Source organism: Brachycentrus maculatus, unplaced genomic scaffold, assembly GCF_059751285.1.
Source record: "Brachycentrus maculatus isolate JH-2025_06_01 unplaced genomic scaffold, ASM5975128v1 h1tg000370l, whole genome shotgun sequence".
Lineage (NCBI taxonomy): Eukaryota > Metazoa > Arthropoda > Insecta > Trichoptera > Brachycentridae > Brachycentrus > Brachycentrus maculatus.
The window spans coordinates 3,068,690-3,096,630 of record NW_028281119.1 but is presented as its reverse complement, the minus strand read 5'-3'; the positions used below and the strand labels follow the sequence as shown (position 1 = coordinate 3,096,630).

Genomic DNA, 27,941 nt, shown 5'->3' with positions numbered 1-27,941 from the left:
GTAGGACGCAGCAAATCTTGGTCACAACTGTCGTCAAGTTGGCTTGGGCTTGTACTTCGCATGCCTCCCGAGAGCCTTAATCAAACTTGTCTCTTTTACAAGGGATCAGATTCGCGCCGCCTTGGACGACCACTGCTGACAATTCGTCAGCAGTTCTCGACTGAACTTCGGGACGCGGACCTTACTTGGGAGGATGCAAGGGAGCTGGCGGCTGATAGAAAAGCTTTGAGACAGTTTGTGGACTCCATATGCTCCACGTAGGGAGCGGATATGGTTTAATAAAGTAGAAAGTGTAATTCATACGACCAGTTTTCTACACCTGCAAGAGGCTTATTCGAATAATGAAAATTATGTTTTATGGTTGAAATTTCCCGGAAAATCTTATATGTTTTCATTTTTTATCACTTCACGTTTACCATAGATTTGGAAGGTAAATAATACGTCCATTTTGGTAAAAAAAGAACCGCTTTGCTTTCATTTTGAAAAAATATATAAATATATAACGCCAGACAAAACGAAATTTATGAGATTAACCTAATCGTTCCAAATTATTCAAAAATATGGATGAATTCAACACCATCAAAGGATTATGAAAATTTATTAAAATTCCACACTATTTAAGCGTTGTATTCCTTTGGTATTCAGTAAAAACTTTTGGTGTTTTAAAATATTTATTTGAAAACTTTTAGGTAAACGCAAATCTAAATAAGTCTAATTAAATAACATTTTTATCATAAAATACTAAGGTAGGTAACATACATGTTTATAGTATTTGCTTATTTGGGAGCGAAAACATGTGTGAAAACTTTTTTATGACACGCGATCTGACACGATACATTGGTAGTCTACGTCTTAAGTCTGTTAATTCTACACTTTTTTTACGATTTCAGAAAGTTCTTTAAAATAAACTTAATGAAGCTGTTATGATACATTATAACATTTTTACACTTCTCCCGGGAAGTATTTTCCACATAAATAAACAAACGACTAATCATTTTTTAGAACAAATAATCGTTACGTATAAACTTATGATTTCATACATTTATGGATCTTTTGAATATAAAGCACAACAAATAAAATAAACGGAATAATATTTATTTTAATAAAAAAGTATTTACTTGGTAATCGATTGATTATTCATCAATTGATATAAGTCTGGTTAGTGAAGAAAATTTTCACAAAGTAACTAAATATTAGATACTAAGTTTTTGATGAATAATTAATTTAAAAAATCTAATCACGGACCATCCTTCCTCAATGGATTGAAATGGAATTTTTTTCTAAAAACCGTAACTAAATGAGTATATTTAATTTTGTTAATAGCTGCGCTAATATGAATTTCATTTTTCAGGTCGCATATGCTGAACTGGCAGTGTCAATAAGCTCGTGATATGAACACTACTTCGCCGAAGTCGTCTCTGGCGAAACTGGGTTTGGGTGCACGACCCAAATCCTTAAAAGTAATGGTACTTGGCCAAGGTGGAGTCGGTAAAACTGGTAAGTGAAAAACTACTGTTATTTTAAATTAATATTTTTAGGCAATTTTTATTATCAGAACTGTCAAAGCAAACTTATTTAGACTGATAAATAAAAACATTTTTCTGTTAGTGTTTGGTACAGAGGTTTTGTTTTATTTATGTGCGCATTAAACTTCTTGTACGAAATGTATGTACATTGGTGGACTCATTGCTACGAAACGATACCTCCCAACCAACTTAAAACAGACAGATATTGTTCAAATTTTTAACCTTATACACCCATTTGAAATTAGAGGGCAGTTAGTACTTGTACATAAGTACAAATAAACATAAAATGTTAATTGAAATCTATCACAGTATTAAAAAAAATTCAACACTTTGTATTAATGTTACTGTTAATCGATAAAAACAATGGCAACCGAAGAAGGATTAGGTAAGGTGTTGAGAGGAGAGAGGTAGAAAAAATCAAAGAAGAATGATATGATGGACATTTGAGTTCCTAGAATAGATGGTTTTATTTTATGCCGTACTGAAGATCATCAGAGATTTTGAATTTTCCTCATAAAAGGTAATTCATTCCATAGTCTGGCCGTTTCATATGATTGGTTTCACTGTTTTCAAATTCAGTTTTAAAAAATCGCTGAAATGGTTCGAAAATCATGTCAACTTCATAATTTTTTAGATTTAATGGCTCATTACATAAATAGAAAGCTGTAGATCTTAAGTGTCGTACCTAAAAATCACAATTTGAATCCAAAAAATATGAATAAACTATTATTAAAACTCATGCCTCTAACCTTAATAGAATTAGTCATGAAACCCGATTTGAACAAAGGGGGAAAATATTTACTCTTGTGTGAATTGAAATTAATTGGTTATTATGGTACACTGCCGTATTTACTGTTGACGTTTCTATTATACTGAAACAAACCCTGTCAATACTTTTAATTTCAAATGTAATGAACGCGTTTCTGCCGATTAACTGGAAAAAGCTATTTGCATGGGTAATTTTTATCGTTAAAAACAGAGATTGTGATTAATTTCTTTAACATAATTAAGACTGGGCGTAAAATAAAATTAAAGTGGTAGAAGAGGAAAAGGTTGTAAATGGCAAAGTATACGGAATGCAGGAAATGAAATTCTTTGAGCCACGACAAGATGGATGTATTCTCTTAAACGCGTACGCTTAATCGATATATATTGACTACTGAAACATTATGTTATCTAGCAAAATTAACTTGCCTTTAATTAAATTATCTGAATAAAATAAATTTTCATAAGATATTTGTTAATATTTTTGTTTAAAATGTGTCTCCGTTGTTGTTCCTTTTACATGAATTTCGAATTAATATAAAATATGATAAAGCATTGATTTCTCAATCCATATACAAGTAGATTTTTTTGTGGTGTGAGTTTATTAATAGAAACAGTTTGTATTTTCACGTAGTTTGTAAAACTAATCGTGTTAAATCAGTATCGAAAAAAGTGGTATTTTACAAGGATTTTGTTGTTTTATTTAAAATCAATACAATATTACAATTTATTTTTGACACATAAATTATAGTTTTCATATAGTCCAAAATAATTGATAAAAAATTCGGATATTATGTGTATACGAAAGATATTAAAACATCCAGGTCACATATTAAAAATAATAGGAAAAACCCTGTTGTAACCTCGCTATTAACAACTATACTTTCACATAGTTCACAATTCAATATCTATAAAAATCCAATCCTGCCCTACATGTAATTATGATAATAAAAATACTTGAAATCGAAAACTTATTCTTGAAAGCAATAACGGACGCAAGTTTTGATATTAAAGAAGTTAATTTCTAAATATACGAGCATTCTTTTTTAAAGTTGTTTATAAGGATCGTTACTTGTGAAAAGCGTGACTGGAATCTCGAATGTCGAATATAATATTTTATGAATTCCTAAGTTTACCCCCACAAACCTTTATAAAACTATATAAAAAAAAATCCATATTTATCTTTCGGCATTAACATTGTAGAATGACATGATTATCTCATTAAAATTAAACACTCGAATAATCCACTTTATCGAGTTTTATTTTTAATTACGACTAGTTTCGAAAACGACAATTGTTTTCATCTTCTGGTACAAAATAAAACTTAATTTGTACCAGAAGATAAAAACAATTGTCGTTTTCGAAACTAGTCGTAAATAAAAATAAAACTCGATAAAGTGGATTATTCGAGTGTTTAATTTTAATAAAATATACATGTAAGTTTATCTAAATTTATATGTATATTTATGTACACACACACACACATATATATATATATATATATATATATATATATATATATATATATATATATATATATATATATATATATATATATACAAATATATATATATATATATATATATATATATATATATATATATATATATATATATATATATATATAAATTAACAAATATTCAACCTTCATTTGACAGTGGTGCACGTGATGTATGTATGTATTCATGTACCTACCTTGCGTTATTTTCCTCCCTACCTACGAGCATGTCAATAGTTAAGTTTGTCACGAGACACTTAACACGTAAACATTAAATATTAAAACAAAATTAAAATAAATTGTTTCTAAACTCATGAAATATTTATTAAAACTTACATATACACAATTAAAAAGTATTTTTATAAGAATGACAAAGACGTGTAAATGAATTTTTCGACGATGTTATTATGAAAGATACCTTCATTTATATTACACTCAAATATCCATATTAAAAAAAACTGTTAATATTTGAACTAGTAAGGAACTAAATAATACGTCAGTCTACTAACATTTTGTAATCTACCCTTGTCTAGGCACATGACCATATTCTTTACGAAAATACATTCACTTTGACTTGTATTTCGAAAACCAATAGAGAAGTCAGATTTTAAAAAGGTTACAGGTTGTAAGATCCAGTCTAATATATTTTTGTGTGAAATTGTTGCTTTGTTAAATATTAACAGGATTTGTAAATACATTATGTTTTTGTTCCACAAAATTATTTTTTACAAATAAAATTATAGTTTCTATCCGATGAAATACTGGGACAATGGGCTTATTTATTTAATTGAACGTAAGTTAATATTATAAACGTGTTTGAAAATTTTATTTATTTCAATTTTAACGTTTTAATAGTGGATTCTAAAAATTCCTACTTCTATACCACTCGTTATTGAGGTTAGGTTTACTCAAAATATGTTCCACTAATAAATTTATATTCACCGTAATGAGAAGTGGGTGGAGTGAGTATGAATGCGTTATTCTTCCCCTCTTTTACTCTACATTTATAAATATTTGAAAACAATCCTAGGTATTTACAAAAGCTTTTTAACATAGTTTTGCTATTTTGCAATAAAAATTAGATCAATGTGGGAAAAAAAAACTAAAATAGGTTCTATGTATAATATAATACAATATTTAATTATAATTTTTAAAGAGAAATCGTTAAATGTTATATTTAATGTACATATTTATAAAATAATGCGGAAATAAAAGGAAGGATTCCAATATAAATTAAAATGATAAAGATTTATTGATATCACGGTTCATTACACTGTATAAAGAAGTCAACATATCGTAGTCGTACAGGAGAAAGTGACCAAGTGCATTTGTTAACGAAAACGTGATCATTGACTATTTGATATCTTACTAGCTTAATTTTGCCCTGAAAAAATTTCACAGTGATTTTAAACTTAGAAGTATAATATATTGACTTGTTAAAAATGACAAACTGCATTGATGTTTATTTTCTTACCAAAGAAAAGTGAGTTATATGGCCCTGCTGAATTTTTTATATTTTGTTAGTTGGTCACTTTCTCCTGTATGACTACGATATAGCCTAACAAGATCCATGCTACCGTCCAGCACATTCTTTAGAAAAATCATTATTAATTTTATATTTCTATACGTGAAGTTCAAAAGCCTTTTTTCAAGTTTTTGAAATTCCCTTGAGGCATTATTTTATATTTTGACCAATTTCTTTTTTCGGTGACCGTCAAAGCCTGATATATTAATGGTCTTTTTCTTTTCACGATAAAGAAAAAGCAAATATGAATTAAACATGATTATAACATTCGTTTTATTTCAGCAATGGTGGTACGATTTATCACTCGCCGTTTCATAGGGGAGTACGACCCAAGTTTGGAGAAAGTTTACCCTTTCCATACGGTAATGGATAATGAGATGATGTACTTTGATATACTGGATACTGCTGGACAGCCACATGTAAGATTCATATTTTAAACTTTATTACAGAAATACCATAAAAAATAGCTCAAAGAAAACTTTACAATAATTATTTCTTATCAAAAACGTGTGCATGTAAAATTATACCATTATGAATAAAACATAATTTGATTTCGAACGCCATGGACAGGTATGCCTACTTTTGACTGCTTAACTGCCCAGGATTTTTTTTTCTAATATCCAGTTTTTTTTTCGTTAATGAAAAAAAATATTGGAAAATAGAAATAACGGAATAAATGCAAACTGGTATGAAGCAGTATTGTCAGTATTAGAAAATAAGTGTTGCCAGCCCAAAAAAAACGGCAGTCGAGCAACAATCAATAATATAATACATTACATTTAGGCCCATATGGACCCCGTGGGCATTGGAGGGGTTCCCATGGCCTGGGCAGTTAAGAGTTATATTGTCTCGTAAGAAAATATACCAATATTTTATATCCGCTGTCCATATTTTTTTAATATTACGTCTTGTGAAATTTTCATGTGAAAATAACTATATTTTCATGTTTTACTGTAACAATATTCTATCAAAATTCTAATAAATAACATCATGTAAAATTTCGAAAATACAATATGTATTCATAAATTATCTACATTAAATTTTTCTTTAAATTCCACCCATGTCGTGTGTTCGTTTAGCAGGCGAGTCAAAATCAATATTACTAATGTACATTTTTTACTTCGGGAACACCGACTGAAATAACCCATTGTTACATTATTTATTTTTATTTTCTTATCAGATAATTAATATTTTCAAACAATATCCCTTACTTTCAAAATCAATATGAAATTAATTTTCATTAAATTCTTGTAGAGATCATTTGGATGAATAATGTAAAACATCAAAGTAAGTTTTGCAATGAATCCAGTAATCATTATACTCTTGAAATAACGAAACTAATCAGTTTATAAACATCCATTAAATTGGGTTGAAAGGTACACAGGTATTTTAAAAATAATAATGAAATCATTTATATTATTGTAATATATTAAATTATGCATTAATTAGAGAAGAAAAATACGATCGAAAGAAATTGATGCCATTAATAATATTCAACATTAAGTACCTTTTTACAAAAAATTAAAAAGTGGACGTACTTTTTATGATACATAATATAATATAAGATTTAAGTCCTTAAAATTTCGGCATTTGATTTAGAGAAATTCGGTAGAGTTTTTTAAATAAGTTTTGGGCAGCCAAAAATCCTTTTACAAACGAATTGTTAGATTACTAAAAAAATACACAGTAAACGCACATTCTTTTTAAATAATAACACGTATAATAACTGTTATTACGTTTATCAAAAGTGCAAAAATCAAAATTAAAATTTAATATATATTTAAATCTAAACAAATATTCTAAATACTTTTTTATTATTTATTATTAGTGCCAAAATAATTAAATGCATATAAGCTTTATATTAAAAGTAAGACTAATTGTGAAATATGTAGATTCGCATAGATATTAAGGCTTTGAACTCAATAGTCAAAATTGAATTCGGCTACCGCGAGTCCACACCCCAATTGCAAAGGTTTTCTTTGCTCTGATCGAAGTTTGGTTGGTAGCCGTAAGAAAAAACAACGCTTCTCAATATAATTTTACCATTGCATTTTATCCTACTTTTATTGTTCAGTGATGTTAAAACTTGAAAAAGGTAATTATTTTGATAATATTTCACAGGAGAGCGAGTGTCTAACTCTTGAAGCAAATATCAGATGGGCTGAGGCATTCATTCTTGTCTACTCTGTCACGGATAAATGCTCATTTGACGAGTGCAACCGACTTAAGTTTCTCATCAACTACAACAAGAGAAGACGTAGACTGGGATCAAATAGTGGCAAAGTAAGTAAAATAATTAAAAATTGATTAATTAAGTAATCCACACAAAATCAAATCAATATATATTTTTAAAATGTACCTACCTGTTCATAAGCAAAGTTTTTATTAAATATTGATCGCGGGTATGCGTACACGAGTTTTATTTTGGATCTATTTCTCACGCGGATATACGTGGGTAGCAGTGAACATATTAATTGTGGAGCCAAATTCTTTGCACACAATACAAATTTTGGTTGAATCTTTTAAAGGTAACAGTATCTTATGCATATATTTTTAAAACAAATTAATATACTACGATTCTTTCTATAAATACCTCAATATGGAATCATTTATTTAATTGGATTCTCTACTTAGACAGAATAAAGGCTTTCTGCCATCTAAAAGAGGAGAAAAATGATTGCGTTTTGATAGGTAGGTGACACGAAATGTCAATATTTCTTGTAGTCCTACCGAAACCTAAAGCAGGAGTTACCAAACTTATCATGGCGGTGGACGCATTTAGCAGTAAGGAATAAAATTGTTTTCACAAAGACTTGATTTCTCAATTAAGTAAAAATTAAGATAATATATTACGTTTATAATTCTATAAGTAAGTACATTGCTGGCACAAACTGTCGAATCAATTAATGTCGCGAGTGTTTGTGCCTAGAATTTTCACTCATGAATTACATGAAATTATAGTAACTTTAAACATAAATAATAAATGCACTCACGAGTAGGCTATGAAACTTATAAAGTTAAAGCCTGAGTAGGGACATGATAAGCGGTGCTGCATAAGCCGTAGCTAGATTTCAGAGTCACTTGGACGTTAGGTAATTAAAAAAAAAAACAATTTATTTATTTAAACAATTTTGGCTAATGCTTTTTATTTATTTTAAAATTTTATCGTCATAGATGGATAAGTTAAAGATATTGTTACGGAAAGATTTGAATAAAAATAGAAGATTATCATATTTTCATCAATCAACACTTACGAAATTTTCATCTTTCGTTCACCTTTTTGTTGGCATCTAGTTCAACTTATAAATTTCAGGAAATATTTTCACGCATGTAATATGTTTTAAATAATAACAGGAGCAGCTTAACTCTCAAAAACTCAAACGCTTGTATTCGTTTGAAGACGATATCTATAAACCAGACTTGACCAATATATATATACACATAGAACATTGAGTTATCTTTGTTGTTTTGAGAAGGAGAATTTTGAGTATCAAAGTTTAAAAGTGTATTGTAATGATATTCTCAATAAAATGTAACTTTTTATTTGTTTGTTCAAAATAAACATACAACTCACCCAAAACATTTCTTAATTCTCACATTTTGACCAGCATCCAAAAACGGTTGTCGACCTCTGGCTTATTTCATAAGATACTTGAAGACTCAACAGCCTCTCACACGTACTTCAAAAAACTTGAAAAGAGATAGAATGTTTTGTAATTTTTCCTTCTTGTTATTGATTTTTTAATGGTCGTCCTTCAAGAACGATCCTCCAAGAGAAATTCGTAAAATTCTCAAAACCGAATATGGCTTAGTAATGATATATCTTTAATTTAAAAAAAACTCTAATTTCACTGTTCTGTATCTTCTGAACAGTCTTTTATGATGATTATTGTTCAATTAAACCCAATATTAAATAACAATAGACACATGAACATGTCCGCCTCCGTAGTGTAATGGTCAGCATGCTCGGCTACCGTTCTGGAAGTCCCGGATTCGAGTCCCAGGGGGGTTTGATAAATATAAGTGATTTTTTTCACTCTAATATTTATTCAATATTACACTGGACTGGTACCTGAAGTGGAGGGCTGATCACCTTTCTTTCATGTGTAATCGATCGAGATAACACTGCGTTTATATGAAGCAGTGCCCTATGCACCATTGGGGTGCGGTAAGGGATTTATTATTATTATTTATTTTATTCAAGCGTGAATGGAAAAATAATATAGCGTAGAAACTAAACGGTAAAACTAAAATGAAATTTATGAACTTGGGTTCAATTGAACTCAAGTTCTTATCTTAAGCTTATTTTTGTATAAAAAAGCGCGTAACGGTGGCCGGATATCTCCGTCTGTAGTGGGAAAATCATAACTATAACAAATAACAAGTAACAAGTTAGAACAAATGAATGGTGACTTTTAAGGAATGTAACTCTCTCGAATTTTTTATAGTGCTCTGTGAAATAAATTTCTCCAAATTAAATCACATGTCTCGATGTCTCGTTATTTTTCTTAATATGGTAGACCTACATTAAAAAGCCCTTCAAATGTATCATGTATCGTATTTAACATACTCTCCATACAAATGTTTTATGGATTCCCTTTTGATTTATAGATATCTGAAAAATAAATAATTAATTTAATATTCACTAATTTCATTTTTTCTTGTAAAACTCCCTTTTCGAAATTCACCATTTTACAAACTGTTATATTTTCTTCTTCTAAGCCTTCATCATACCAATGGTGCGTCTTTTTGTCACTGCATCGTTTTGACGCGATTTTATTATGATCGTTACTTACATAAAGGCAAGGTGATCAATCCTGTGCTTCAGGTTATTAATTCAGGGTTATATTAAATAAATATTAAAGTAAAAAATCAGGAATACTATTTTTCACCCCCCATTGGAATCCAGTACGGTAGCTAAAAGCGCTTTACTTTTGCTAAAAAAAATTATGACACAATGCTATTTGGAAGACGAATGACGATAAAGTAATCGTTATCCACGTTTGTGGAATAAACTTGCATATATCGTAGTCATACAGGAAAAAGTGACCAAGTGCATTGTTTTACAAAAACGTGATCATTTACTATTTGATATCTCACTAGCTTAATATTGCCTTGAAAAAATCCCAAATGATTTTAAACATGGAAGTATAATATATTGACTTGGTAAAAATTACTAACTGCATTGATATTTATTTTCTTGCCAAGAAAAAGTGACTTAAATGGCCCTCCTGAACATTTTACGTTTTGGTAGTTGGTCACTTTCTCCTGTACGACTACGATATGTGTCACAGACTAGCGTAAAGGGTTTATTGAAAAGGTTAGAAAACATCATGCCCCTTATGAACTTGGGTTCAATTGAACCCAAGTTCTTATCTATCCCCTGAATATGTTATAACCTTTTTATCTCTTGAAGGAGAGTGCCTTGGACGTTCCAGTGGTGCTGGTTGGTAACAAAACGGACCAAGGAGGAGATAGGATGGTATCTGTTGAGGAAGGCCAGAGAAGAAGTAAGGAGATTGGTTGTGTCTGTTTTCATGAGATCTCAGTGAGGGAAAGTATTGATCAGGTAAGTTTATAATGATAACTAATTATCATATTTGCTGGACACAATGTATGTTTCTAAAAAGCCATATAATTATGCATTGTGTTTAGAGGTATTTTTATTATTTATTTCGCTCTTTTTAGATGGACGTTTCCTACTACCTATTACTGCCAATCTCCTTTTCTTATGTAGTACTTAGTATCTACTTTCCATCTCCTTAACAAATGTCGCTCAAACCTCTTTCGCTTACGTCATCTACATCCCAATTAACATATTTCTGAGTTTAACTGGCAACTCTGTTTATGTACCATTCAGGTGTGGGCGGAGGTTAGAAGCACATAAATAATACTGCTCATTTATTTCTTACATGGGTGGCCAACCCGCGGCACCCTTAAGTGCGACCCGCGGTGATGTATCACGAATATATATATTTATATATATATATATATATATATATATATATATATATATATATATATATATATATATATATATATATATATATATATATATATATATATATATATATATATATATATATATATATATATATATATATATATATATATATATGTATATATATATTTCTTATATATATATTTATATATATATTTGTTTATATATATATATGTATACATATATATATATATATATATATATATATATATATATATATATATATATATATATATATATATATATATATATATATATATATATATATATATATATATATATATATATATATATATATATATATATATATATATATATATATATATATATATATATATATATATATATATATATATATATATATATATATATATATATATATATATATATATATATATATATATATATATATATATATATATATATATATATATATATATATATATATATATATATATATATATATATATATATATATATATATATATATATATATATATATATATATATATATATATATATATATATATATATATATATATATATATATATATATATATATATATAAATATATATATTTTAAATATCGGGTCTTTCAAAATATATTTAAAATCATATTTAAGTTATAAAAACCCATCAAGTTTCTGTAATTACATGGAATGCATATATTCTGGTGAAAAGAAACTCAAATCTCGCACTGAGTGGCCATTGAAAAATTGGTTCGATTTCAAATAAAATTGGTAATATTGTTTAATTTATGTGTCCTAATTAATAATTCTGGTTGTTGAAATTGATAACAATGTTAATGTTAACAAGTTTTTTTTTGTTCAATGTGTGTTCTCACATCTGGTCATAGTAATAATTCTTTTTCGCAATTACCCTGATTGTACTTTCTAATTACCTCTGCATTCACATTATTTATAATACTTAAAAAATAATCAATAAGTATGAAAGTCGTTGTATTTAAAAAAAAATATTTCTGTCTGTATGCGGCCCTTAGGAAAAATTTAGGTCTCGACGCAGCCCAGGGTGTAATTTGGGTAGGCCAGGCCTGATTTATTAGATAATCATTCTTTGTATTTTCAGTTAGCTGTCTCTCTTTCTAAATCTATATCTAAACCGTCTCAATCATGTCTGAGAATAGCATAATCTGTACATAAAGTTCCAGGGAGGTACCTGTTGCCAAATCATCACAGGATATTTGAGAGAGAAAGAGAGGTGTATTGATATGGTTTGGGTATGTGAATCGAATGAGTGAACAAATAATCGTAAAACATACTTATGAAGCGAATGTGGTTGATTATGGAAGTTCAGGAAGACCGAAGAAAATTTGGCATGTTCAAGTATTTCAAATTCTTGAAAGTGTGTAGGAATAAATGACGGGTATGTATGAAGAGATGTATGAATATGGAAGAGGTGAAGATTGTTTTTCAAAGACAGATGGGTGAGGCATTATATTTTTTCTGCCTACCCTAGCGGAGAAGCAGCGTGATGTTGGATTTTTTATTTAATTCACTCTCCAGGATATTCTTTACCTTCGAGTAATTTAACATTTCCTCATAGGTATGCTGTTATTAGCTTGTTTTCTTATGGGGAAAAAAAACAAAATAAATAATAAAGGCAGTTAAAATAAAACCAACCCAATAATTGAAGATTCCACTGAACTGTGACATAAGATCGAAGAATTCAATTACCCATTTAATGAAAAAGGTTGTTAATTATTGAAAACTCTATTTATTTACACGCTAGACGTTTTCCTTATCGTGAATTACAAAATAATAAAGATTTATTGGAGCTTGGGGACCATCGAATGAAGCTTATTTAATTACTAAAGTTTTAAGTGTTTTTTCCCGCACAGGATAAATAAACAAGCATATACGTAGGTAGAGGAAAGTTGCCATTATTCGACCACCTAACTCAGCGAAAGTATTAATATTGTAATATTAAGAATATCGGTTTTTAATGCGTTTGCTTCACAAAAGTGACGTCAAATCAACCATTTTGGAGCATCAACTGTTTTTATAATTAATGTTTTTCTTTATCCACTACCTCTGTTAGACCACTGGGATTCCATTTTTGATAACACATAGTATCCTTTAACATGCATAAAAACACCTTTCTAGCTTAAAATATTATTATTACATTATTGAACGTATTCATTCTAAACATAGTTGAGGGATTTAAAAAAAACACAGTTTACAATGAAGACAACTATCTTGCAACATTTTTATAATTATATGTAATATTTTTTCCCTTGAATCATTACTAAATTTAAATACAGCTTTTGATAATCCAAATAATCGACTTGTCTCATTTAACACTTTATTTTTTCAGGCTTGTAATTCCACTGTTCACTGTTCAATCTTCGTATTCTAGATAAATAAATTTGTCCTTTTTTACTCTGCGGTGAAATGAAATATCTGAACAAAATTATAATTGAAATACTAAAAACGATTGGACTAGTCCATTAAATAACCTCAGTAAATGGTCGGTTGATAAACCATTCTGTAACATACATATATAATTTTTACAAAAAAGTTAGATAAAAGTATTTTATTTACATTACTATTATATTTGGCTGGTTCATAAAATCTATTATTGATGACATTGATGAATATTATATTTAATAAAAGCTTTAGGTTTAAATCAATAATTAAACTATGAGCATCATAAACACACTGAAATGTATCACTCATATTTCATCGCTACAACAAAACTGATAAAAGAGTGAGGTAGCAGAGGCGGGGTATTATAAAACAATCGAATATTTATGATATCAGTAATTCAACTCTTCTATTACTAATACACCTACATGATCCGATAAATGTACTGGATTAATAACGTATATTTTTCCCTATCTCTTTGATTTTGTATAAATAACTTCTTTGAGTTAACCAGTAAGTGTATCGCTTTATAACATCTATATCTATATAACATCTGAATCAATAAACAAACATGCTCCGTTCTCTTAACCAAAGCCTACTTAGCTCACAATATTGAGAACTGTTCACAAAATGCCAAATTCCCGCAATATTAACCTCGATTGCCAAATTTTCACCAGGAATTCATTTGCGTCAAACCGCTGAAGCAAGACTTCATATTCAAAGTGTTTCAAATATTTTGAACATTATATTTACATAATGTGTGAGTATATTATAACGTTTATAACATATACAGGATGTAGCGATTGTTCATCGCTGAAACCGTTTTGTTTACTTAAGATTACGAACATAAGATGAAGATAATCTACAATTACCGATCTCTTCAGACATAACATTGTTATGGTGAAATATCTTCGTTTCATTATATTTTGAATTCTAGTAAATATATATTTTTTGAATATGTTAAATAAAAAATACATTAATTTTTTATTTTTATTACTTCATAAACTATCATGTGTATAAAACTTTTCAAAATACTAATGACTCTAGCCGTGTTTCAAAACTTTTCAACTAAACATACTGCTTACGGTGTTCTACCGAGACGTATTTACGTGTACTCGTTTATTATGCATGCATACACAATAAATATTTATTCTGTGGTTATCACGATTTTGAGTACATCGCAGAAAATCGTTACATCAGAAATGTAATAAAACTTTTTGTCTACATAAATACCTAATACATAAATAATGACAGCCCGTACGTGAGCTCTTACATGGGTACATGCCAATACCCCAAAATAAAAACGATGTTACATATTTTGTAGAAGCTTTTATGAAACTTATGTACCACCTACGTTTGTAAATAAGCGTGTTCATGAATCCTTTCAGAATCCGTTTGCTTAATACGTATTTTAGGTTGAATATAATATTTTATTAAGATAAGGTCAAAGTTCATAAATGTAAATAAAAAAATGGAAAGAACTCCACTGAATCGAATATGATAAAACATAATAAATCCGAGTTAACGTTTAAACATTATTTATATATATATATATATATATATATATATATATATATATATATATATATATATATATATATATATATATATAAATATATATATATATATATATATATATAAATATATATATTTATGTATATATACATATATATATATATATATATATATATATATATAAATATATATATATATATATATATATATATATATATATATATATATATATATATATATATATATATATATATATATATATATATATATATATATATATATATATATATATATATATATATATATATATATATATATATATATATACATACATATATATATATATATATATATATGTATATATATATATATATATATATATATATATATATAAATATATATATATATATATATATATATATATATTTATATATATATATATATACACATATATATATATATATATATATATATATATATATATATATATATATATATATATATATATATATATATATATATATATATATTTATATATATATATACATATATATTGCTGTAAATTTCAGCAAAGGGTTGTGAGATTAACGTTTTTTTTAAATCATTGAACACAGCCTGTTTGCCCAGTAGTTCTCGACCCATATATTTCTTTACGGCCAAAAAAGTTGAATGGATTCCAAACACATCTTTTCCTAAGCTGATAACAGAAGGAGTGTGTTTAAGCACACTTTTTGCTGTAATCTAATTGGGTTTTTCGGCACGCAAACCTATAACAATTATGTTTTTTTTTCATCGTAAATCTATTCTAAATAAATACATTTTTATTGAGTTAAAATATTTTTCATGAAATAATATCACATTTTTAGGAGCGATACCGTTAATTGATTTTGTATGATATAAACTAGATGTTATTTTTCCTAAATTCTTGATATAAACAAATAAGTTAAAAATGTATTATTAAATTTAATCCTATTAATTTTTCTCTCTCCCTTTCTCTCTCTCTCTCTGTCTTGAATATTTTTTATTTAAATTTCATTTGAACACAAATTTGATAAAAACCATGATCCTCCTACATCTTACACCCGAAACAAATTGCAATTATCTCTCATTTCATAAATGCAAATTGAATTGATATTCGTTATCAAGCTTGAAGCGCGAAATCTTTTTATTTATTTTGATTTTCCAGCTTTTTTCTGGTTCATAATGAACTTATGTATTACGCGTATTACATTTTACTTAATTATATTCAAAAACTTCAAATTCCAATGTAGGTGATAAAAATATATTTACATGGTTTAAATTACCATACAGATAATGTAAAATTTAAAAAAATGTTTAACATTTAAAATTTTCCAGTTGTCCAAAATTTATGAAATAGTGTAGTCAAAAATAGGAGCATAGGAAGACCGAGTAAAACTTAGCATAATCAAGTATTTCAGACACTTAAAAGAGGTCAGGTCAAAAATTGAAATAATTAGCGAGTATGTTTGAGGAAATGCATTTAAGTGCAAGAGGCAAAGAATGTTTGTAAAGACAGAGTGGTATGGGTTCTATTCTCTATTCCTACCCCTGAATAGACGCGACTTGTTGGTTGGTTAGTTAATTAGTTAGTTACGCAACCATGATACACGATTTACACACAACGAAGGTTTGATAGTCCCAAGAATTAACAATATATACGGGAGTCGAACACTGCAATATATCGTTACAAACATTTTTAATTTGTTGCCGACGGAGGTTAGAGTTCAAAATAAAACATGGAACAAAGACAAAATATAGGAATGAATAAATAATCAAGAGTTAATTCTATGCAAATTGTAAAATAGTTATTCTTAATTTTTTCTCTCTTTCTTGTGTGTATATTAAGTTAAAATGGAAAAAAACAATAAAAAATGTATGTATAAAGAACTTCACTGACAAGACACACATCGCTCACTCCTTTCAAGAACGTCATAAATCAAAAAACTTGATTTTTCAGGGGAACGTTTTTAAGGTTTATAAATATAATACAATGTATTAAAAATAAATACTAAGCCACGTATTGAAGTTTTTACTGTGCAACAGATCTTTTTAGGTGAAACCTGAAAGTTTTTTCTCCATTTGAAAAATATTTAGTAAATTTAAGAAATTAATTGAACAATACCCTTTTGCTCTTTTGCTGGAATATAGTACATTTTCTGGGCATTCCGAAAACATGCACGACTGAAAATTTACGATTTTTGATTTTTGATTTATGACGTTCTTGAAAGGAGTGAGCAACATGGTGACTTGGTGGGTCTTTGCAAAAAATATTTTGAATATGTTTAAAATTGTACTTTAAATAAATGTTTACAATTTGTGTAAATAAAAAATAATAAAAAAAGTAAAATGTGAATAAAAATTGGATAGATTTCCACAAAGTGACTGCCAAATCAAATAATGAAAAATTAATAATATGAGACGTTTATTGAGGTATCAAAGTTCAGAAAAGAAGTTCAACGAGCTTATGATATTCGAAATAGGGTTTAGTGTATTTGTAAGTGTAGTATTATTACCTTTTATTACTTTATTTCCTTCGTGCGGTTTGTTCAACGTTCAACCGACATAATATCACGCAATTTCCTTTGTATATATTTTCCACTTGTGTCACAAGAGTATTGCGTATTACGGAATATATTTGGTGTGGATGTTGGAAACATGTCAGCCAATATTACATTTAGCCCCGTGTTTCTCTTTGTGAAATTTCCCTTTGAATATACCAACTGCGTCGAATTCTACAAAATTTCCGGGTATGTAGGCACTATTATATTTTATTATTATTGAATTTAAGAAACAGGCTCTTGGATATGCAGTAATTTACACCACTGTTGGTTTAAAGTAAAATTTCAAAGGTATATTTCTTAAGTAATTATAACGTCTCCATGGATCTTAGGTAATTTATACTATATTTGTTTCATCGTGAAAGCAATACATAGAAAATCCACGAACAATTTACATAAATTAATGTTCTTTAAATTCGCTTAGCGCTTTAACAACATACATAAGAAAATATGAGTATGCAATTCCGAGTGCTGCTTTTCCTCTTCTTCTAATAACTGATATCTATGTTATTTTTTCTCCGTTTCCTTTTTTCATATGGCTATTATATTCTTCAATCTAAGGTCTTTCACTTACTTCCTCTGTATCCTTTCAAATATTTTATATTCATCTCTCAGATCTAAGCGTACAACTGATCACATTGTTTTTTTTTTAATATTGGAAAAAAATTATATGCTTAAGTATGATTTATTTTTACATATTATATAGTATGCTAGGGGTCTAATAAAATACGGATCCAAAGTAACCGTGAAACAAAAGTAACGTGCCTTTCCCCTGCCTATGCATTTTGCCAAGCAAAACTCCCATTCATTGTAATTTACTTTGCTTACGTAAACTTTTGTTTTCAAAGGTTCGAAATATTGTCCGCACGTAATACATATCTGGAGCTTCCTAATGCTTGTGGGTACTAAATATTGCTAGAACTATAATTATAGATCACACATACATGAAAGTTACATCGTTTTGGTATGTGCTTATTTAGGATAACCAAAATAACCTGAAATACATATGTATATATGTACATATATTTATAAGTATGTATATATTTTTTAACTAACTAACTACCAAGCTTTGTCTCCACAGGGGTAGGCAGAGAGAATAAAGCGCCTTACCAATCTGTATTTACAAACAATCTTCGCCTCGCCCACATTCATGCATCTCCTCATACTTAATCTCCGATTATTCCAACTTCTGACCTGACCACTTTCAAGTATTTGAAATACTATATATATATATATATATATATATATATATATATATATATATATATATATATATATATATATATATATATATTTATATATATATATATATATATATATAATATATATATATATATATATATATATATATATATATATATATATATATATATATATATATATATATATATATATATATATATATATATATATATATATATATATATATATATATATATATATATATATATGTATATATATATATATATATATATATATATATATATTATATATTTATAAAGTTGTTTTATAAAATTAATTTGTATTTACACAAACACGTTAATATTGTATTTTATGGAGAGAATAAAATGTTTAATTTTGTAATTTTTTTAACGAATTTTACACACTTATTAAATGATTTTTTACGTAATCTCTCAAAAGGTTGCTGACTACCGATCTAGACTATCGACAAAAAACAAAACTTAAAGAAATATGTTTGTAAAAGTTCAACAAAGACAAAAATTTAATTTTCTAAAATTTCAACACTGCAAAAATATCTCATTGTTCTAGGTGTGGTCAGTATTCAGAGACTTGTGTAGGTTCTGGCGCGTGCACGCGAAGTGCCCTCGCCTGAAGCGCTCCGGCAGCGAGACCCCCGGGGAGGCCGGGGCGTCCCCCGAGCTCGTGTTCAACGGGCCCCTGAGCCTCCCCTGCCAGCCGCACGGGCGCCAAGCCGTCTCGCCCATACTGCTGCTGGGTAAGACGAATCCGCGTATCCCCTCATTTGTCGAAACAAATTTATACTACGAGCAATAAACTAGCTAATGCTTTATGTTGTGAAAAGAGATTGTGTTAGCAGTTTGTTTTATTTTGTCGGGGATTACTGACATCGATGTCAGTAATGTCGTGCAATATGGTATGAACGTAATTTCAAGCTTAAGCTTAAATCGCAAAGAAAATTAGCGACGATATGAATACAGTAAAACCTCGATATAACGGTGCTCTATTTAACGAACTTATGAACCGATGTAACTGACAAAAAATCCAACCAAATGTAAAAAAATAAACATCCTTTTAATAATATACATAAAGTTATTAGTTGTAAGATCACATCTCGACAATCTAAGAAAATTTATTGACTATTCGTCAGATAACTTTATTATACACATTTTTGTAATTTTAGAGAGTTGATTATAAAAATATGTTAAAACAGCAAACTTTAAAAGTGCAAATAAAACTTGATTCCTTTTTCAACGCAGTATTACTGAAAGCAAGCGCAGCAAAATCAAACAGCAAACGTTACTGTACGACAAGTGTCCGAAGACAATGAGTATAATTTTGTTTTTGTTTTGTATTTTTTTTCTAAATATAATATACTTATTTTCAATAAAAAATACTTGCGTTAAACCCATTTTTATACAACGGACTTTCGGCTTTAACGGACACCCATTCCCCCCAATTTTTCCGTCATATCGAGGTTTTACTGTAAATGGTTAGTTATCTTTAAAATAGAATTCAAAATGTGCGCTTATTAGAACAAACAATTGTATAAATACCTTAATATCAGCTTACTTTCAAGTCATTAACGACTAAAATAATGCGTCGATATAATACAGTGCCCTATGCACCATTTAATATGTGCCGTTTTGAATGCATTTGAAATCTCAAACTTACCTTGTAATACAATTAGAAACAATATTCAAAGGCATTGTGGAATGTTTAATATTTGGTTATTTCACCTTTATTTTAAATTTAATACCATCGTCTGACTCATATCCGCATTTAATGGTGCATAAGCACTGTATCGGGTTGATACAGTTTTAACTCGATCCTTAATTATATGAAAGCAAGAACAGCGCTGCGCTTTAGATTTTTAAATAAAAGAGTATTTTTAAAAGTATATTTTACAATCAAACTATTTTCATGAAAAACGTTGAACGATTATTACCCACACACTTAATGCCGTTAGGGTATGTAGCCAATAACCGCAACGGGTCTTGATAACGATCATTTTCCCGATTCCATATTCTCGGTCTAACGGTCAAAGGGTTATGTAGGATTACATTTTTATTTTAAATATACGAGTATATTATTGAAATGGTAAAATAAAAAATTGCTGGAGAAATAAAATCCTAAGCATCATTGAATTTCATGTCAGACTAAAAATTTTGACTTTGGTACTACGTTTTTAACTAAAAACGTTTTTGTACGCCACGATGTCATAGAGCTTCTTTATTGGCTGCCCCAGCCGAACCTGAGATAATCCGTAAACGAGAAACTTCCGTAACCGTAATAACGATATTAGAGATGTGATTAATGATCAACTGTTACTTTTTCGCCTGTCCGATTGGGATGGCATTCGTTACGTTTTCTCAGTTTTTATTTCTTTCCACTCCACCATATGTTTTTTATGTTGAATATTCAACTACTGTATATTAGGACTAGAAATACTCAAAACGCAACCAAATCGGTGAATTGATCGGCGTGATTAGCTTTAAATGATCGAATCCAAAAACTGAATTAAGTTGCAACATCTTTAAAAGAATCGTGATTTAATTCGGTTGTTTGATTCGATCACCCGTGTCTAATTGACATATGTTTAATTTAAAATAATACGATGTTTCAAGGTCGCCGCTGGACCGAAGTGGATATGGATGAGGAAGAAAAGTCGGAAGGCAGCGGGATCACCGCGTGCTCCAGTCTCGGGGCTGTGGACGCGCGAGGCGCGGCCACGGGGGCGGAGGGGGGCCCGGACGGAACCCCGTTCCGGGGGCGCGCCTCCACAGACGGAAACCTGCTGTCGCGCCCCCGCCGCTGGCGCTACCCGCCGCCCTCGTCGCAGGGCTACCCGCCCAACGCGGACCGCAGGATGAGCATCAGCATGAGGGGCAACAACGCGAGCTATTGAAGTCAATAAAGAATACAGATTTTCCACAATGATAGCTCACTCAGCTTTTCCTGGAAGGCCTTCTCTAGCCTCCTGACCTCCACTGCTGGATATAGGCCTTTTCCGTATCCTTCCATTCCCTTCGGTCGGTTGCTGTTTGCAGCCATATTCTACCAGCTATGTCGTCGGACCTTCTTATTTAAGGTCTTTCGACGTCTCTTTCATTCACCCAAGTTCTCCATAAAATATTTTGGGGTCCATCTTGTGGGGTCTGTCTATTATAAGAAGTATTATTGCATCAATTCGATAATCTTATATAAATAAGTATCATTGCATCCAAATATACATTTTAATTGTTTTCAGCGCATGGCGGCTTATGTCAATTTGATGTTTAGGTTAATCAATTCGTATTACAAACATAAATGTTAAAAATAAAGAGCTGGAGAGTTATTGGAAATATATTTTATATTTCAATAATAACTTGTCAAAAGATCTCAGAGGTATTTGTATTATAGTTTGATAAATTTTCAATGTCATGAATTTTCGTGGGGTATATCTTAATCAAATTTCAGGAAAATGAAAATGAAGAACAAGGACGCACCTAACATTTATGAGTTCATTGTGTATTATGTGTATATTTATAATGATATATATCCAGATATACAATAGATAGCTACGCCGAATTGACGTTATACAGCCGATATATTCTCAATATACACTCATGATTAACGAATATTTACTCTTCAATTTTAATGTAAGTTCAAATTACAGAAGCGAAACTGATTGATACAAAGTCAATTAAATTACAATTGCTCAATTCGCTTGTTCAAATTGAACATTAAATTGTAAACTTCTATTATTTGTCTTTGTAGAAATTATGATTGATGAGAAATTATGATGGACAAAACGCTCGCTCTACGATAGAGATGTGTTTCAATCTCAACTCTGAAATAAACCTCGAAATAAATAGATTATTCGGCAAATCTGCACAACCACACAAATATTATCTTAGGATAGATTAGTAAGTTTATTAAACTATTTGAAAATAGATTAATAAATGTCAAAAAATTGGTTTAAATGCGTTTTAGGTTTTCATTACTTGACTGAGTATTCAATTGATGTAAAAAATAGATTTCATACAAGCTTGTATTAACTTTTTTATTTTTTTCCGATGAAAAATAATAGAACACATATTAATTTATTTGAAAATTATTAAGTTTTAATTTAACGCATCGACGTCGAATACACATTTCCATTTCCATATTAATTCAACGTTTGTGAAACATCACCGATACTCTTTTTTATTTCATTGATAATTTGATTTCAAATTATCAACACCCCTTGAAATTTGCTTTCAAATTTTCAACGTTTAATTTCAAAACACTCATTATTTTCATGAATTCTTTTATTACCATATTTATTAAATGAAATACAATGCTTGGGTAAACCTAAGGGACATATGATTAAAAATATTAATCAATGTTTGGTGGAGCGGGGATCAAATCTAAAGTCTAATAATAATTACAAAATATGCTCTTTTCATATTTGTATTATTTTTAATACCTTCATAAATATGACTGAAAATTTTATTTTTAAAATTACAATTTTATTTTACAAGCGAGGATCAATTTCTAAATATGACAAGTAAAACAACTCCTTCGATGTTCAAAGTGCCTCATTTTCAGATTAAAATTTTTAAACTATACCATACAATTTTATAATACAATACATATAAAATAAGAAGTTTGAGCCAAACAGTAAAAATCAAAAATCCTAAAAATCGATAATGTCATTACTTTTTTTTTTGATGTCACAAATAGTTTATTGAACGTAACTTTCACATCTTTAATGACAAACTTCACCAATAATATGAACGTAGAGAGTATAGTGAAAAATAAGTTGCTTATTAGTGATATAACGAGAATCAAGCATTTTTCAAATTATCGTCCTGGCCGAAAATATAAATCAAAATAACGAAAAATAGAAATCGTAAATAATATAATATTAACCTAACAATTTAGTATCCTAACCGTATAAAATTATTCATTTTCACAAGGAAATGTTGTCTTATATCGTGTTACGAATGTATCAAATTACATATTTTAATAAATGGATTGCTGATTTCATTTTCGATAGGTATCAAAATACAGAGAAGACGAGATAGCGCTTTGGTAAAAATCTCATTTCAAATTATCCTTTAAATATATGAGATTGCGTCGGACGAAAAATGACAAACACCTTGATTATAATTCACTGGAAATACAATAACTCAGCCTGTGCGGACTGGACTGCCTTGTAAGCTTAAAAATATTTAAGTCCTATTTGGTATTTTGTATTTTTCGTAATTTCTTATTTTTCATCACAATTATTATTTACTTGTAATAAAATCATTAAATAAATTGAAGAAAGGGAAAATAACACCTCATATAAGCAGTACCTAAGTTATGTTCAAGATAAATTATTAAAATATAAAAATAGAAAAATCGCTTCCTTTGTTTAATTTAAGAATTTAATTATCGATCAGGTATTGAATATTGTTTGTATATATGTTTGTAATATTAACGAGATTTTCATAGAAAGCGCCTGACTTCTCAGGATTTCAAATGATTTTTAAATATTATTATCATTTATTTTTAATGATTTTTTTAACCCGCAAAGCCTTAAAATAATTGTCTAAAACTAATATATTTTCTTTTCAATTATAAGTACGAATAATACGCAATGAAAACCAATTTGAATAAATTCTCCTGTCAAATATTTAAGATAACGTAATTAATGTATGACATGAAAGCATGTTCATACGAAAAGACTGTAAGGTGAATTATTTATAATTAATGAATTTGTGACTGATAAGTAGAACATTTATTTCAAGTGAGTGAGGGACGATTATTATCAGAAAAAAAGGTATTTTCATTTTGGTTAAAGTTAAATAATGTACCTTTATTATCATCGTCTAAATGTTTAAATTAAGGTGCTTATTAGATGTTTGCCAAAGCTACGCATGTAATGAAATAAACAATGAATGTTTTTTAAAGTAAAAATATATATTTTGAGATTTGAATGTTTAAATGTTTAAGAATACAAGTAGTTTGATAATGAGGATTTAACAATAAATATTTAATATCCATATAACTTTTGTCCATAATATAAAAACGGGTCATTATCATTCCATCTAGTCAATAAAATTAAAACCCATTTAAAAAGACAGTCTGTGTAGAGTAATTTAAAAAAAATATATAAATCGCAGAAACCATTGTGTTTTAGAAATAATATTAAAATGCTTTGTATAGGCTTTCAAAAAAATCGCTTTATCTTTTCGATGCCATTTTTTAAATTGAACATATACCTACCTGAGTAATGTTTTAGAGCAGTGTTATCATTACTCTTAGGTTATCAAATAAATGTGATATTTTAAGTATTTGTGTAGTAGATATGTCTCAATTTTATATTTGTAAGTATATTATTACGAGAGAAAGTGCTCCCAAGATGATGAACGTTTTCATAATTATATTTGGATGGAATTTAATAGTTTTTATGGAATAAATATTAAAAATAATTAATATTTAAGGAACTGTTTATTATTATATACCATAAGGTTGGTACTTATTGTGTGTATTTCATTTATTTATTATAAATCTCACACGGTTAATAATCTTAAATACTTATTTTTTAAACTGTAAAAAAAATTAAGGGATTTAGTAACCGTCGTTATATCGAATCCAATATTTTATCTCGAATTCCGAAAAACTAGGAAAAAGGTCAGTCTCATACTATTTATGATATTCAAGGGTTTGATCACAATCGTGTCGAAATGAGCGTGATGGAGCTTCTGGATCAAGTTCGTTATTTAAACTTGAATAATTTTGACCTTCCATCAGTCAACGAAATATAAACGTATCTGTCATGTGTCAGTATGTTGAATATGTACTTAATTTCATCGTAAAAATTAACGCATTTTTATCGATATATGTACCTAAAAATATAAAGGTGAAAAACTACATACAGATAGGTACATAATATCAATTTTACTTTTATGTACATGTATTAATTATATAACACTATGTAATATTATTGATATATGTATTTGCTTTTTACGTTTCGTATAGGAATATCCCTATTTATTGGTGTATTTAAAAATATAATGAAAAAAATGTACTAAATGAATTATATTTGGGGTAAAGGATTATGTGTAATAATAATCAAAATAAAATAAATACCTATATACGTATTGTATCCAAAAATATCTTAGTTCAACAATTAATTAATATATTCAAGCAGGTTTAATAAACATCGATAAAATGTTAGATACATAAGTTACAAAAAGATCAACGAAATCCAATTGATAATTTTTGGTCGAATAAGTGACTGGTATGGTCACGTTATAAGTCCATACTTCCATCAGAAATGTTAAATGGGCTGATATGTATCTATCTTCATTTTTTTATTGCATATAAATGCATAACGTATGAATATGCGACCGTTAAAACAAGATTTGACAAAAACATTTTAATTTTTTTTTAAACTGAATTTGTGTAGTAAATGTAACATTACTCGTATATAAGAAAAAAACCCAGTCCATCAAAACCAATCGTTACAAAGTCATTCTATGTACATTTATTCCTTGGGTAAACTAAGTACCTCGACAAATCGAGATTTCACTAGGGAAAGATTTTAACTGAAATCGAGTTTGCACAGTATAATAAAACATATATTTGTTATAAGTATTTATAATATGCACCATATATGTCATATCAAAAGTTCATGAGAATTATGGAGGTTAAAAATGAAAAACCAAACTTGTGCCTAAATTGAAAACTAACGTTCTTCCAATATACATATTTCTTTCAATAATTACATACAGAATATATCTGTAAATTAAAAAATCACGAAATTTTAAATAAAAACTTTAAGTCAATGAGCTTCTAAAATTTTCCATTAAAATAAAGTTTTCTTGAGCTAACTATTGAGACGGAAGATTTTATTTTAAATTGATAAGCGAAGCGAATCCGTATTAACCTGGATCACTTGGTGGTTGACATATCCCATTGCGCTTGTCAAATTATTTATTAGAATGCCAAACAAGTCAATAAAGGTGATAGAAATACCCTCCCCTTAACTGAAGTCCTGATTAGAAAATCCTTCAAAGCGACATACGAATAATGGTGATAATCCATAATTAACTCATAAGCCAGAGAATTTCAAGTAATGAAATAATTTTGTACTCGCAAAAATATCATATAAGTATGAAAATGTGTATGTTATATAATGGTAGATATATGAAAAAAATGTTTACCTGTATCGCGGTAGGGCACTTAAAAGTTTTTTTTTTAATATATGCTGTACATACTCATATGCATATAAGTAAAAAATTGTAGTTTAAAAAGTCAAATTTATTTTGCATGATGAATATTAGAACTACCTTTTTACACGACTTTTAAAAAAATTTAATGGATTAGGTGGTGTTAAAATATTGAAAACGGTTTTAAAATTCATGTCAGTATCTATTAACAAGCAGAATGAACAAATTATTTTCATTTTACATATACAATCTAATTTCATTGCAATAGAAGAGTTATACTAATAAATATTACTTTATTAATATGCGCAGAGGAAGACCGAGAAAAACATAGCATGATCAGGTATGCCAAATACTTGAAAATGGTCAGGTGTCGTAATAATCGGCGGGTATGTATGAGGAGATGCATGAACGTGGAAGAGGGGAAGAATGTTTGCAAAGACAGAGTGGTGTGGCGTCCTATTCTCTCTGCCTACCCCTGCGGGGAAGCGGCGTGATGGTTAGTTAGTTAGTTAGTTAGTTGCCAATTATTTAATTTACGTTTGTAAATAAGCTTTTTTTATAAATTACATTCCAAACTGCGTAGGTATGTGATGAAATCTTGGAAGGGTATTAAAAATATTTCCAATGTTAATAAAAAATCAATGTAAATATATAAATTAAATTTAAATTTAAAATCAATATAAATACTATTAAAACAGTATATACGTAGTGGCGTATTTTTCCGTATTTTTCGTGGTTCTAAAAATAAAAAATAAAATAAAT

At 28.5% G+C, this 27,941-nt stretch overlaps 1 protein-coding gene across 1 annotated transcript; it reads left to right on the top strand.

Moving 5' to 3' along the window:
- Positions 1 to 1,355: 1,355 nt before the first annotated feature.
- On the top strand, positions 1,356 to 22,049 carry LOC148303408 (ras-related and estrogen-regulated growth inhibitor-like protein A). Its single transcript, XM_088270051.1, has 6 exons — positions 1,356 to 1,497; positions 5,597 to 5,733; positions 7,436 to 7,597; positions 10,731 to 10,883; positions 19,564 to 19,750; positions 21,621 to 22,049. The coding sequence occupies exons 1-6, from the start codon at positions 1,392 to 1,394 to the stop codon at positions 21,899 to 21,901; spliced, it is 1,026 nt and encodes a 341-aa protein (XP_088126177.1). The 5' UTR covers positions 1,356 to 1,391; the 3' UTR covers positions 21,902 to 22,049.
- Positions 22,050 to 27,941: the final 5,892 nt, after the last annotated feature.